The sequence below is a fragment of the Calonectris borealis genome, chromosome 5 (genome assembly GCF_964195595.1).
Source record: "Calonectris borealis chromosome 5, bCalBor7.hap1.2, whole genome shotgun sequence".
Taxonomy (NCBI): domain Eukaryota; kingdom Metazoa; phylum Chordata; class Aves; order Procellariiformes; family Procellariidae; genus Calonectris; species Calonectris borealis.
The window spans coordinates 41,487,550-41,503,477 of record NC_134316.1 but is presented as its reverse complement, the minus strand read 5'-3'; the positions used below and the strand labels follow the sequence as shown (position 1 = coordinate 41,503,477).

General features: G+C 38.4%; 1 protein-coding gene across 13 annotated transcripts in view; it reads right to left on the bottom strand.

Moving 5' to 3' along the window:
• UBR1 (ubiquitin protein ligase E3 component n-recognin 1) overlaps positions 1-15,928 on the bottom strand; it is a 79,101-nt gene that overhangs the window by 53,550 nt on the left and 9,623 nt on the right. For all 13 annotated transcript variants that reach the window (XR_012673933.1, XM_075152028.1, XM_075152027.1 and 10 more), the window contains 4 exons: positions 14,069-14,325; positions 11,841-11,919; positions 9,541-9,651; positions 3,807-3,937 (listed from right to left, as the gene is read on the bottom strand). Coding sequence is in view for 12 of the 13 variants with exons in the window: in XM_075152028.1 (XP_075008129.1) it covers positions 3,807-3,937; positions 9,541-9,651; positions 11,841-11,919; positions 14,069-14,325 (578 nt within the window). In the remaining variant the exon portion in view is untranslated. The remainder of the gene's footprint in view (positions 1-3,806; positions 3,938-9,540; positions 9,652-11,840; positions 11,920-14,068; positions 14,326-15,928) is intronic.

Below are 15,928 nucleotides of genomic sequence, written 5' to 3'. Positions count from 1 at the left end.
TCACTGATTTCCATCTGGACATTGAGCTGTTGACCACTACCCTCTGGATGCGACCATCCAACCAATTCCTCATCCACTGAACAGTCCACCCATCAAATCCATACCTCTCCAGCTTTGAGAGAAGGATGTTGTGGGGGACTGTGTCAAAGGCCTTAGAGAAGTCCAGATAGACAACATCCGTAGCTCTTCCCTTGTCCACTGACGTACTTACTTCATCATAGAAGGCCACTAGGTTGGTCAGGCAGGACTTGCCCTTGGTGAAGCCATGCTGCCTGACATGAATCACCTCCCTGTCCTCCATATGCCTTAGCATAGCTTCTAGGAGGATCTGTTCCACGATCTTCCCAGGCACAGAGGTAAGGCTGACAGGTTGGTAGTTCCCAGGGTCTTCCTTTTTTCCCTTTTTAAAGATGGGTGCAATGTTTCCCTTTTTCCAGTCACCAGGGACTTCACTTTGTGCTGCCTGGGACTGCCATGACTTTTCAAATATCATGGAAAGTGTATTGGCAACTGCATCAGCCAATTCCCTCAGGACTCTGGGATGCATCTCATCAACATCCCTCAGGTAGTCACAAACCTAATCTTCTCTTACAGTGGGAGGGACTTTGCTCTCCCAGTCCCCGTCTTGCAGGCCATCCACTCGAGAGGCGCGGGAAGAGAGATTGCCAGTGAAGACTAAGGCAAAAAAGTTGTTGAATACCTCAGCCTTCTCCTTGTCCATTGTTACCAGTTTGCCAGTCTTGCTCATCAGGGGAGTACACTTTCTTTGACCTTCCTTTTCTGGCTGACATATCTGTAGAAGCCCTTATTATTATTCTTTGCATCCCTTGCCAAGTTCAGCTCCAGCTGCACCTTGGCGTTCCTGACCCCATCCCTACACAACCGGACAGCATCCCTATACTCTTCCCAGGATACCTGTCCCTGCTTCCACTGCCTGTGCACTTCCTTCTTGCCTTTTAGTTGGACCAGCAGGTATCAACTCATCCATGCCTGTCTCTTGCCTTCCTTTCCTGATTTCTTACACCTGGGGATCAAGAGCTCTTGTGCTCTATGGAAAGCATCCTTAAAGATCTGCCAGCTCTGTTCTGCTTCCTCGTCCCTGAGGGCAATTTCCGAGGGGGTCCTATTAACTAACTCCTTGAAGAGCTGGAAGTTTGCTTTCCTAAAATTCAGGGACTTCACTCGTTGCCTGACCCATATCCCTCAGGACTGCAAACTCCACCAGTGCATAATCACCGCAGCCCAGGCTGCCTCCAATCTTGATGTCACCAATTAGCTCACTTGTGTTGGTGACCAACAGGTCCAGTATCACATCCCCTCTGGTAGGGCTGTCTATTACCTGGCTTAAGAAGTTATCCTCAATACATTCCAGGAGTCTCCTGGATTGCCTATAGCTTGCCATGCTACTTTTCCAGCAGATGTTGGGGTGGCTGAAGTCCCCCAGCAGGATGAGAGCCTGCCAGCACGATGCCTCCTGTAGCTGGAGTAAGAAGGCTTCATCAATAGGCTCCCCTTGATCGGGCGGCCTATGGTAGACACCAACCACAAGGTTCCCTTCGTTGCCTCAGTCTCTGATTCTTACCCATAAGCTTTCAACCTGCTCGTGACTATTCTTCAAAGACAGCTCTTCATACTCTATCCATTTCTTAATGTAGAGGGCAACGCCTCTGCCTCTCCTTCCTCACCTGTCCCTTCTGAACAGCCTGTAGCCATCGATAGCCACACTCCAGTCATGGGATTCATCCCACCAAGTTTCAGTAATGGCAATTAGGTCGTAGCTTTCTAGCAGCACGGTGGCTTCCAACTCCTCCTGTTTGTTGCCCATGCTGTGTGCATTGGTGTAGAGGCACTTCAGCTGGGCTGTCAGCCATGTCACCTTCTTAGCGGACACCCCTTAATTCCTTTGAGGTATTTCACTGGTGTTTCCCTGTTGGCTCCTATTACCTCTGGAGCCCGTGGCTCATCTCTGTAAGACTTCAGGTCTGCTGCGGTGTAGCCAGCACACCTCAGAGCAACAGGCTGAGAGCCCTCGCTAGCACCCTGTCCTTCCAACCTTGGCGTGTCAACCCACAGCTTGTCACAGGCAAGCCTGATATTATCCCCCTCCCCCTTCAAGTCTAGTTTAAAGCTCTGTCAGTGAGCCCCGCTAGCTTGTGAGCAAAGACCCTCTTCCCTCTTTGAGGAAGGTGAATTCCATCTGACACCAGCCAGCCTGGTGCTGTGTAGGCCATCCCATTATCGAAAAACTCAAACTTGTGGTGGTGACACCACCCACGGAGCCATGTATTAATAGAGTGGGCCTATCTGTTTCTTCCAATGTCACTGCCCGCAACTGGAAGGAGAGAGGAAGAAATAACCTGTGCTCCAGATTCCCTTACCAACCATCCCAACGCCCTGAAGTCTCTTTTGATCACCCTTGGACTACGCCTTGTGGCTTCATCACCATCCACATAGAAGAGCAGTAATGGGTCCGTGGGCCATACCAGGTCCAGTCCATGGGCCATACCAGACTAGGAAGTTTCCTAGTGATGTCCTTAACCCAGACCCCAGGGAGGCAACAGACTTCCCTAAGAGGAGGGTCTCTCTGGAATATTGGACCCTCTGCTCCCCTCAGAAGGGAGTCACCTACAACTATAACCCATCTTTTCTTCTTCGTGGAGGTGGTTGCGATACGGGGGGTAGGTCTTTCTGACCTCGGCAACATCTCTGGGGTAGATGGACCATCATCCACATCATCCATTGACTGGCCTTCCACATCCAGAGCCTCATACCTATTGTACATAAGCAGCTGGGAAGGTGAGGTGGGCAAGGAGGGGGTTCGCCTGCTGCCCCGAGTGTGGACTTGCTCCTGGATTCAGTCATTTCCTTTAAGCTACTGCCCTCAGCCTGGCAGGGGGAGGATACAGGATGCCCCTTGATCTTGGTTTTTTTCTGGTGGCTGTTCCTGTTTCTGTCTCAGGGAGGGCAGAGCATGGTTCCACCAGTCTATCTCTTTCTCAGACTCCCTGGATGCTCTTTAACCTTTCTACTTCCTCTCATAGCTCTGTCACCAGGCTGAGCAGATTGTCCACTTGGTCACACCTCACACAGCTGTTCTTACCACTGCCATCTTACTGCCATCCGTTACCAGTGAAAGGCTCTGGCACTCTCTGCAGCATGAGACCTGGATGGCTGCATGTTTTCGTGGGAGCTCCGTCTGGGTTGCCCCATCCATTCTGGTGAGTGCAGAGGACATAGCTTTCTGCTGGCTGGATACCATAGCTAAGCTCCTTCTGAGAGGGTGATGACCACCAACTGAACTCCTCTTGAGCTGGTAGAGTGACTACATCTTTCCTGTGTGCCCTGCTGCGCAAACTGCCACGCCCCGCCACGCCCTGGCTGACGCGCCACGCTCTGTTTGCCCGCTCCGGTCGCAGCGCTCCTGGTCGCTAGCGCTCCCTAGACTGCTTTTTATAGGCGGTGGGGCGGTTGCGATTGCTCTGGCAACACCCAGGCCTCGTCAGCATCTCCTGCGAGAGCCGCCGGCTCCTGGCGGGTCTCTCTGCTGCCCTGGCATTTCCCTGCCTCAGGAAAATCCCCTGTGGGCCAAGATCTGCTGCTCCGCTGCGGATCGAGCGGCTCTGCTCGGTGACTGATAGAGCACAGTCACACACTACTTTTCCCATGAAGTATCAATATCTTTTCTTAGAGATTCCCGCTTACAGGGATTTTGGCACTAATATGTTTGCATGAACATAAGAATACCACAGGTAAAATTATCATCAAAGTTTTAATGCCTTGAAGAGAAAGTTGGAAATACTTCCTACCTAATTGTGAGCTCCGGAGGCAGTTCCTTCTCTTCTTCCCATATAAGCATATCTACAATGTATTTTATCACAGAGGGAAACACCCTCCTAGAGTGCTCCATAATTTCTTCATTCAACTGACATTCAGAATTCTGTAAAAAAGGAGATAATATTAATATGGAAAAGAAATTTTAAAAAATGAAAAAAGGTTGGTAGAATATCTTATCACTATATTTGTTTCAGGAAATTAGCCTTTTCATGATTTTCAAGCAAATTAATCTCACCTAATTTCTTCTCTTCAAAATTATTTCATCCCAAGGGCTCTTAGTAGTATTCCAACAGTTTCACCTACCTTTTTTTACGCATCCAGTTTTTATCTAGGAATTGACTACAAAAGGCCTCAACAAATGTGTTAGGAAAGTTTAAAAAAAAAAAATTGAAGTTAAGTTTAAGAAAGCTGGTTAACAGCTTTCTCTACACCTGAAGATATTAAAAGTTTGCAGTCCAGACCAAAATTCTTCCCCTTCATCGCTTGCTCTTCTGTGCAGGTATTCTGTCAAACATTTATGACACTCCTTGAACAGAATCATCCAAGGAAACCTAACTCTGTTCTTTTTAGAGATCCCATCCCAGATCTAGAAATCATTCAAAACATCCCTGTGAACTGACATATTTCCCATCCACCCAGATAAAGCTCATTAAGTCAAATGTCTACATCATACAACGTTATTAATCCTTTCTATAAACACTTAAGCAGGAGAGAAATTAAGATTATAAGCAAAGAAAATCATTACCAAATCTACAATTAAGAATGAAGCAATCAGTATTCAGATACAAGACATAGATACATTGCAACAACATTGTGTAAAAAGAGGGCTTTAATCCAAAGGCCCCGATGACCTTTTCCACATATCGCCTTCCTTTCAGCATATGTCTATATAAATGGTATATAATGTTGTTATTAATGTTAACACAACAAAATACAGTAATTTCATATACAAATATGACACAGAAACAGAGGCTGATATTTTCTAGAGTATTTACAGATTTTCCTATAATTTTAGGATCACACAAACTGCCTACAAAATCTGAATATGTATGTCTTTGCCAGAGTGAGAAAAGATGGGAAACAAAGATGCTTTCCAAGAATAAAGCTTTTCACATGTGACTTTTAATCCCAAAGTACTAAGAGCACTCACCTCTACAATACATAATCTGACATATGTTAAATGTAAAAGAAGAGAAAGAGCGATGTGTTTAGTATAGCTAAGAATCATGTTTTTGAAAAATTCTTAAACCAACTATAGTCACATTTATCCATTTATGAAGCAGATTGATTTAAAAAAAAAAAAAAAACCAAAACAAAAAACCAAAACAACCAACAACAAGTAAAATCATGTTGTATCCAGATGATGGAAAAGCTAAAAATGTAATGGGAGAGAAGTAAAAATGCATTAACATGACCAATTGCTTCCAAAGCTCTGAACAACAGTTTTCTGACCTGATAAGCATTAGAAGAATAATTTGGAGTCAAACATACAATCTAAAATGTCTGCCAATGAAATCATAGTCTATAAATATCACTGTGTGTACATACTTAATTTTGGATAAGTTTGTGGTAGATCTTGGTAATTAAGAATGTAAATGTCTGGGGTAATTATTTTTTCCTAGACTGACAAAGCTATCATCATCTTAAAGTTTGAAGCAGAATGAAAAAAACTGTAGTGCTAAGAATAATCTAATTGAACTGAGTTGTAAATATACCAATTTTTTTCCCAGAGTTTGGCTTTTTAAGCATTAACGTATGTTAAGCAAAAATGATAAAGCTGGAGGAAAATCCAGAGCTGTGCACAGAGATACTCCAAACGAGAACCTTGTAGTAAGACATGCTGCTCTCCTTCAGTCCGTAGAAGAAATCAAAGGAAACCACATCAAAGGATTTATAAACTATTAAGAGTGGGGATTGCACTCACACAAACAGTGAAAAGTTAAATAATGCAATGCCACCTCGAATGCTATCCACATTAATAGAAGTCACGGTAAAATGAAATTAAGATACATCTAATTTAAATTGAAAGGGTAAAAATAAAATTGGCCCAGAACTTTGCCCAAAAATGTGTAATTATTTAAGCTTCAGGTAAAGCTTCACAAAACAAAATTGTGGAAGAATGAACAAAGTATGTTCGGATATCAAAGTTTAAAAATAACTAACAACCAAATTTATTTATTTTTTTAAAAATATGTGCCTGGGAAGTATTTTTACCTTATCCGAGACACGAATTCTTAAAGTTATCTGCTTTTAAGGATACATTTAGGCAAAAAGGTGTTTATATTTCTGGCATAGTGAAGACATTAATAGGGAATGGATGACTCCTAAAAGTCTGGAGTGGGGATTTGAAAACAAAGGATTGCTTTTCTGAGCCTCATACTACATACATACCAACTAGTTTTGTAAATATCTCTTCATTGTAAAACTTTTTTTTTTAAGCTAAGGTTTAATTAGGATTTTTGTAAGAATACTGTATTTTACTAATGCTTACCTCATTATCTCCGAAACACTAAAAACTCTGGTGCTTATCTTTAATGTTGTAGATTGAAACCTCTCCTCTACTAAGGGCTCATTTTTAAAAGGAGGTCATTCTGTAGATCAAACTCTAAACTTAGTCTACCTTTTAAAAATAGCAGCCAGTTCCTAAGCACATTTTTACCATGTTCTGCATAGCAGAGAAACATACTGCAAACATATCCCTCTTCTTATTTGCTCCTACCTGATCAGAGTAAGTTAATAAACACCCTAGCATGATATATCCTCTGCACTTAGAGTAATTAAAGGAATACTGGTCAGGATCATCCAGAAAAGAGTGCTTTTTGTTTGACAAGCACGTGATAAACTTCTATACTATCAGAAAACATGCTGAAAAAAGAACATGCAAGATGTCTGTTCCAAATGTGCTTTGCAACTCATTTCTTTTAATAAGCACTATATGCTGAGAAAATTCCTACATTATGAATGTCCTTGATTCTCAAAACAGAGCGCCAAACATCTACAAGCCTCTTCATCGTAAAAAGTCCCTGGCGAACAAGTCTTATTAAAAAAGGAAGATGGTCACGCAATGCAATCTATCAAATAGTTAGATATAGTATATATTAATATACGGATGCACTTCATTATTGTAGTGGTTGTACTTCTGCCCTTTTATTAGAGAGTCTACATATACTGACTGCATAATAACTACATATATTGACAAAGAATTATTATAATAAGTAACTTTCTACTTATTCAAATTCAGATAATTGTCTAATTATATGTTTTCTGTCATTCATGACTCTCAGGTAGCACTCATTGTAGGATTATGTTCCAGTTTATTTGACAGCAGTTGCAACATAGCTTCGGACTTGCACAACTCCATGACAGAAGTGATGATCAAACAAATTCACTGCAAGCCAACCAAAGACCTTATCAGAGATTGGATGGGAAGTTCCCTGTTTCCTTATCATCACAGGTATGATTACAGTTCTCAATAACGTTTAAAACCAAGAGATACTGTGTTAGCTGCTGTCATTATTGACATGATCTATCCTTTAACCTTATCTCCATTGGATACAAATGGCCCGAAGAATATTCTGAGCAGCTTATCTTCATCCAAACAGAAATAAAATGCTGCAGACTCTGAATGCATGCAGTTTCCTCTGAAGCTTTGTTTGAATATGGTTTTGAAAAGAGCCCACAAAATTTGGACAGTGTGATTTTAACAGGAGTGAAACAGCCTTTTGGTAAAATTGGCAAAGGTTTTTGTGTTTTTCCTAACATTTGTTTTTTGATTATTTTATTGTTATGGAAAAGCTGTTCTAAAGGAAAGGGAGTAAAAAGCAGAATACACTATCACAGATGCAAATACCAGATCTGTGAGATCAAAATCTATACCTTGCAGAGAAACAGGTTCCCCAGTAGGAAGTAAACATTTCATAAACCATTTTAGGGACTCTGGTCAGAGTTGTTGGAACCAAAAAATACTACTATTCTCAAAAGTAAAGTGCTGAAACAACTGTTAGAAGATCTCATACAGAAACCTAAATTTTAAAGCTGGGAGATACAATCTATTTTGTTTAGAATCTCTTTGTTAAAGTTCTTAATGTGCCTCATAGGCCCACATTCATCCAGGTATCTGTATGATTTTTTTGTGAGCCATCACAGGTGAAATCCATAATGTATGCTAACTACTGTCTGTAAGACAAACTGGTCACCTGAGGCATAAGTAATATCACTTATCTAGGAGCAATGGAGATGCTTTGGCTGGAAACACTTAATTTTCAAGTGAAAGAACACTTAATTCTCAACTGAGACCTGAACATTTTGTCTTAAGACCATTGCTAAATTCTCTTTGTAATATGATAAGGACCTCTCAGCAATCAGCTAGAAATCTGATACTGAGCATCTTGTTATATGAATTTTCCATAGTATCCAAAGATGGCTTTGAAGCTGGTAGACACATGAGTTCTCTACCTTCCCGTATGTCTTTATCAACAGTACCAGGAAGGTAGCATTGCAAAAAAAAAAATCTTATTTTCCTTCAGAACGCAAGGACGAAAATGAATACTTCCCAAAGAGGAACTGTGCGAGATTCTTACCCTGGAAACACCTCCAGAACATGCTGCAAAAAAGTATTAAACACGTACGTAGTAATGGTGACAGCAGTAAAATTAACCATACCGTAGCTATTTTGGGGTATTCTAACATTGAGGAAACAATTTGGCTCTTTTGATTACAGGCTTTCACAAGTAATATGTAGGTATCAGCCACACATATATCAGATGGCTCAGTACTCAGGGATAAGTACTGCACAGCAGAATAGACTTCACTGATGTAGAAGCAGGTGAACATTACAGTGACAAGCTCCAAGGGATGACCCCTTCTTGGAGCTTCAACTATTTTTATCTCCGAAATCCATTAAGATTCATCGGTTTTTGAAGGATGAACAAGCGAACGAAAACTTTGTCTCATTTTTCTTAAGATCAGTGCTCTGTATTCCTTTTCCATTTGATTTTTTGCCAAATCATAAAGAACAGTACTTTTGCAACAAAATCAAAAGGAATTAGGGGTCTATTTGCAATGACGAATGCTGAGTTTTTTTTGTCCTGACTATCTCAGAATGTAGGACTCTGAAAAAACAATTTTATCTGAAGCAACTGATTTGCCTATATTGTCTTTGAGAACTACTTATAAAATAGCATATTCCTCATTAATATGCTGCTTTAGCATAAGAGGTTAGTTTTAAAGCATGGGGACTTATTTTAGGCATAGTGACAGATCACACACCAGAAGTAACTGACAAAAAAAATTGTTCAGTAATGCAGTAATGGGGAAAACAGAAAATACTATTAAAATCAAGTACTATATCTAAACATTTACTAACCACTGGGAAACCAATTATTTGAAACCAAGAACTGAGTAATACACATAGCAAAGAAAAGCGCAAGAGACCGCAATTTTAATTCCGAATCAAAGACAGAAATGTGCAAGACAGGTAGATGGAACTGTTATATTGTTTTTGCCATTTGTTTGGAGACAAAGGATGTCCAATATATATGTTTGACCCCAACAAACACCTTGACCAAGGAAATCCTGATTCAACTCAATTGGACCTGCTACATGAATTATACAATATACATAATTTCCTATACAGGAATGAGCACTTTTTTTTAAAAAAGGCAATATTTAAAATATTTATTCTTTCACTTTAAGCGATATTCTTACTTCTTTTGCAGAACCTGATGCTCCAGGCTCATGTTTAGTACACAGCGGTCCAGCCTTCCATGCCTCTGTATCCCCACAGTCACAAAATCCACCTCCAGTGGAGCTATGCATCTGTAAAACACATGTATTTCAGTGACAAAATAGCCACATAAAAAGCAAGAGAAAAATAGAAATGTGCATTATTTAAGTCAAACACAACCATAAATACCTACTTACAAAATACAAGAATCACCGCATAACCAACAGACTTACCACAACATTTTTTTTCTTTTTTTTTAGATAAAAGACGACTTATCAGAGGAGCAGGGGGGAAAAACGTAAACTTTTTGAGCAGAAAACAAAGGAGGAAATACAGTTGCTGCTGCAAAAAAGTATGCAAGTTAAAAAAATTTAATTAGCAATTAGGTGAAAAAGCCTGTGACTAATGAATAAGCACTTCATAAATGGCAAAATAATAATTTCTGGGTTTATTAGCAAAATTATAGCAAAGGTGCTTAATGCCTTCTTTACAAATTACTTGGTAAAGTTTGAAAATAATCTAAACAAGAATATGTGTATATTAAACAAACATTTAGTAGTACCTCCACTTCTAACCAAGAAAAATAAGATACAATCAGCATCTAAATACATTCTTGCAACTTTAACTTTGCATTACGCTTTCAGAAAAGTACAAATTCTGACCCTGGCAAAAAGTTCAGACAAAACTCAGGCAAAAATAATTATCCTTAGCTTACTCTACATCCCCAATCCTAAAATAATTATAAAAATACTAAGTGACCCAATAAAAAGACATTCAAAAATTTATTTACTTGAAACGTTTTAAAATAACCTGATCTAATTAGACATGCTTCGAGCAGGAGGTTGGAGTAGGTGACCTCCTTAAGCCCCTTCCAACCTAAATTATTCTATGAATCTATAAAGAGCATAATCTGTATTCTTTAGGTCGCATCTTTAAAATGGAAATGCCCCAAATCTGCTTCCATCTGACTACCTATTTCCATGGCTGATGTTTGCCTGAAGAAGTTACTGAAAAACAGGGAAAGGACCACAGCTTCTCAGCCCAGCTGTGATTCCAAATTGCTCTGTAATCATTATTGTCTATTTTCCCTGGTTTTCAGCTTACCTCTCTGTAAACTGTGTGTGTGCATACATGTATATATGGAAATTGTATTTGCATTATCCAAGTACTTTTGTATGTCTTTGAATCAATATTTACAACACATTTTCAGATCAGTATACAAAGACTTATACAGAGGGGCAGAATATTGTCTTTTAGTTCCAGTTAATTTTGAGATTGCTAGGACCTTCTTCCAAACTGTCTCTGATTGAAACATACCCACTTAAAGGGGATTTATGACCACTTGATAATACAAAGTAAGACAAATCTCTTCAATGCATGTCATGTCAATGAATAGAAGGAATAGCTGCAAAAAAAAATATCTAGCGCACTTTTTGGTCGTGAAAGATAATTAAATTGAATACATAATGTTTCTGTACGTTTTCTTGCCTCTCGCAAGAGAGTTAGACCAGCTTTAAAAATGACACTTAATATATTGTTTTTCCATTTCTGCTTCCAAGCCTATTGAAATTACAGAGTTCTCAGGGAAGAGGGCAAGCAAAAAAGGGGGCGTGGGAAGGAAACAGTAACATAGTAGATGAATTCTTAGCTAAGAATTATTTAAAAGATCCTTCTCTAACTAAAGCATGGGAATCTCTCAAAGATAACAGATTTGGCTGAAAGAAAATCAAAATCATATCAGCAAGAGATAATCCAGTTCTAGAACAATCTCCTCAATAAAAAATTGATGCTTAACATTTGTTTTAATTTTATCATAGTCCATACTAAGCACAAAGTAGTTTATGCAAATCTAAATGGAGGAACAGAGTAGAAATTCAGAGACCGCATCAGTGACATAAGTGCTGAAGCAATGGCCCTTGTATACACACACTCATTCTAAATTTCCAAACAGTACTGACTGGGACTCAGGACAGGACTGTCATTTTCAGTCACAGCTTTTTGCTCTGACATACACTTCTGTGATATTGCCAAAGAGAATAACAATGTTATTGTTCATAAACTCTCCCTTACCCTTTGGTTCTTGGATTAGAAAGTTACTGTTCTTAAAAGAGCCTTTACGTGGTTAGAAACATGAGAGACAGATAATTAACTAATTAGTAAATCCCTTTTTTTTTTTTTTTTAAAGTAAAAATTACTAATGGTTTACATGCAGTTTATTATATCCTCAAAAAAGTCTTCTCTAAAGCTACAAGTACAATTTCTTAACATAAGATTTTTCTACCTTGTACCGGTGGTTCCTGTGAATGCTATTCTGGAAGCAGTCCATACAGAGTACACAAGTCGGATCAACTGCACAGTCTCTGCAACAAAAATGGTAACTAGAAAACTTTCTAAAACAAACACATAGAATTTTCATGCACAAAAGAAAATGCTGCTCTGAAAAAAAAAATTGAGATTAACAACAGATTCCAATTATAAAAACATTGGCTACTCCACATGACAGAAAGAAGATGACAGCCAATCTTGTTAGGCTTGAACCTTGTACTCGAAACCTGTTATACCAGATTCTATCAGAAACATGCTTGATTTCCACTTTCAAAACTTGTTGCTAACATATTTCTGTTTTTGCTAAGAATAAGCAGCTATTAAAAACCATGACGACTCTGAAGTAACCTTTATTATTGTTTCCAACAACTGTAGCCAGTTTGCTAATGAAACTTTCGCTACACTTTTGCTAGGTTATGTTTCGAACTTTTAAAACAGTTAGAAGTTAAAATCCAAAGAGAATTCCTTTACGAAATGAGCCAAAGAACATACACTTTGAAATTTAATTTCAACAGTTTCAGCCATGCACTCAAATACTTGAAAAGCAGAATTACACTCATAGGCAATCTAATTCCATTTTTTCCTATGCTCCATACATATGCTTTTTTTATATTGGCTTTTTTCCCCAAAAAATATGGTCACTCTTTTTTCTTTAAATGCTGTTTCATTCTACGCAAAATGTGGATGACAGGTGTTTAATGACAACATATCAAGTTTTTTGTTTTACGCCATTGTTCAACGTCTAGTTCAAGCCTCCTTTACAATACAACTAAAATAGTATGGTAATTCTGACTACAGAATGAATTTCCTTCCAAACCTTTAGATGATAATCATCATTACAATAATTTAATACTTCACTAACATTCATTTATTACCATAAATCTACTGCAAGGTGAGCTAAAAGAAAGAAAAATTAAGCCGGAAGTGCCTGCTAGATTTGAATACTCAATTCAAGACATTTAGATTTTTATATTTCAGAGTATTTATTATTTTTAGCATTTTAGAATTCTAAAGCAAACATATATTTAGCTTCAGTTGCAGTAGTAAGTACAGTATTTTGTATAAATACTATTACATTTTTGCAAGACAGGAATTCAAAAAAAAAAAGGAAAAGAGACCACCTCTGAGAAATACAGCTTTGTCTTTTTGCCTGCTATCATACAAGAAGTCTGCAGAGGTAGGAACAGAATTATTCCTGCTACAGCAGCACTAAACTGCCTTGACCATCCTTTTCCTTTGTGCAATCCAACGTTGCAGTCACTATACACTTTCTAGCAAACGCATAAGGACTTCTCCAAAGACCATTCTCCTTTCATACAAAACACTAACTTACTCCTAGAAAAAGCTGAGGAGTATGTGATTGATTAAAACCGTACAGTGTAATTCAGAAACATAAAGTTTACAGAGATATTTTGACATTTCCTAAATTCTAAGGGCTGGATTTTTTAGCCGTAATAATATTCTTCATCCTTAATAATATTCTTTTGGTGTTTTTGATGAAATTTTCTAGGCTTTTAAAATAAACTGAAAACTACAATAAACTATGACAATAGCATCATATTAATACTAATGAATTGCCAGCACAGTTGCAATCTTTACATCCACCACAAAGACCTCTGGCTTTTTAATATTAATATATTATTATTCATACTGTTCATATTAATTATTTTTATTAATATGAATTAATAAAATAAATTATATCAAATCAATGGGCTGCCATCTTTAATATACTCTAGGATGAGAAAGAAGGTGAAAAAAATGACCATTGGTCACACAGCTATTGCTTAAGCAAAGGACTGATGATGCTCAGAAATGATGGATTCTGTTTCAGACTTCGAAAGGGTGAATACCACACAGTGCACAGATTTTTATGCCTGTTCTCCCTCAATTCAGGTAGAGACCCCATACTCATACCCTATCATCCAATCTTTTTTACCAATGGCTTTCAGTACCTTTAGCACTCTTTCGCTTTCCTTCCCCATTTTTCTGCCAGAGCCTGCTTCTCACATGCAATTTTCCTCACTCTAAAGTGGTTTGAAATGTGAAGCAAATGCCACTGTCAGTTAAGCAAAGACGTACCATGACAGAAGCAATGACTAGTTAGCAGCGTGACTAATTATATTAAACCACTTCGCTGCATTATCTCACATGGGAACATTCATGATAACATACCTTCATTCTTACCTGCAAGAGTATGTTGTCTCCCCTCCTTTGAACACCTTCCCACAGAGCTGGGAGGTTCCACTCTGTTGTAGTTTCTCCAGGAATATATCTGGGTCTTCCCCAAACAAATAACATTCCAGGGGGTATAATATTGCTGCCTGGACCATTTCTTCTTGTTTCTCCAGCAAGGGGTCCATTTCAGCTGAGTAAATATTTGGCACATGTTTTGCCAAGCACTGTAAAAACGTAGCTTGGAAGTTGAATCTTTCATCACACCACTGCAAGAAAAGTACATCCACAGATAAACACAAATGAATAAATAAAGAAAATAGGATTAAGCATTTCCACTGTGAATCCAGAATTCTCTTCCACATCAGAAGTCAGTTCTGTGAGCAATAAAACCCAAGAAACCATGGTTTCCCAAGAATTTCTCTACTATTTTCCTTTCAGTACCCACCACAGTAACCTCTGTTCCCCGAAGTCTTCTACTAAAACACTCTGAGGCAAGAGTTGGCAAGTGCTATGCTTCTGTAGAGCAACCCATGCACTAATTAATTTTCAACTACATGCTTGCCAACAGGCCAGCCAATACACAAATCTTAATGTCTGTTCAATTGCCGACAAATGGAAAGAGCAGCAGCAGCAGGTTTCCCTGTCTTAGCTGGGAAATAAGTTTGGGATTCACTCCTTAGCCTGCTGATAGTCACAAAACTATCAGCAGCAATTTAATGGTCTTTGAAATTGTTACCCTTCAGTAAAATCTTGTTGAAACTGGTCATCAGGGTTCAATAGGCACTGAGGGAGAAAGAAGCCCAACTGATTATATAAGCTTAATGTCCTTGGGAAACTAGACTAAAATGCAATTTCATATTTATTAGACAATTAATAAAAGTACTTGCGTTTTGACTTGAGGTTCTTAGTTTTCTTAATTTAAGTCCCTAACTTGCAACTATTCTAGTTCTCCCAACAGTTCTCTCCAATTGTTCTATTTCTGTCCTTCAGGTCTGAATATTCTTTCTTTCACATTATTCCCATTATTTAGAAATACCTTTTGTTTTTCCCCATTGCAGATCAGATAGTAAGTTTACCCATCAAGGCTCCTAAAGACAACCTCCTTTCATACACAATCTTGATTTATGCCCAAAAATTTATTTTTGCAAGAAAAAAATACATATGTAACTTCACAAATAGCTCTAAAGGGAATTTCCTCTAGGCCAGCAAGCAGAGAATGAGCAAAGCAACCACCAAAGAGTTCGGATTGAGAGAAGGCTCAAAGAACTAGACTGTTCAACTTTTTTAAATAGTGAAAATGCACAACATCTTATGTGAAAGGCAAAAAAATTCTGATTTCTGACTTAAAATGAAACCTACATTAATCGCATCAACAGATTGCCCCCCAAAAGTGACAGAGATAAGGGATTAAATAATATATCTATAAGGCTACAGCTCTCTAGTTTACTACCTAGATTAGAACAGTTCTCCAAAAAAAGAAATTAATCTAGAACACATGCAGTCTGAAGTGCTGCAATCCCAGTACTCAAAGCCAGATCTGCAAACATCATGTAGAAATTGCATATTTGTTTTCTGAAAAACTGTATGTCTACCTGATATAGACAAGTACAAAAAACTCTCTACATACAAAATCTAAACAGAAAAAATAGAAATGAGGTATCATATTGAAACATCCTAGATTAACAATAACATCCATTACCCAAAACTAATCTGCTAAAGGAGATTTGTTCCATGTTGTAGTCACTCTAAACACTTGCTTTATAGCTTTAATAAGACACACTACACTTCTAATATATTTAGTTTTAGCCTGAGGCTTCTACTGATATTTTCGCCAACAATCTTCCTCAGCACTACCCTTAGGTAGTCCAT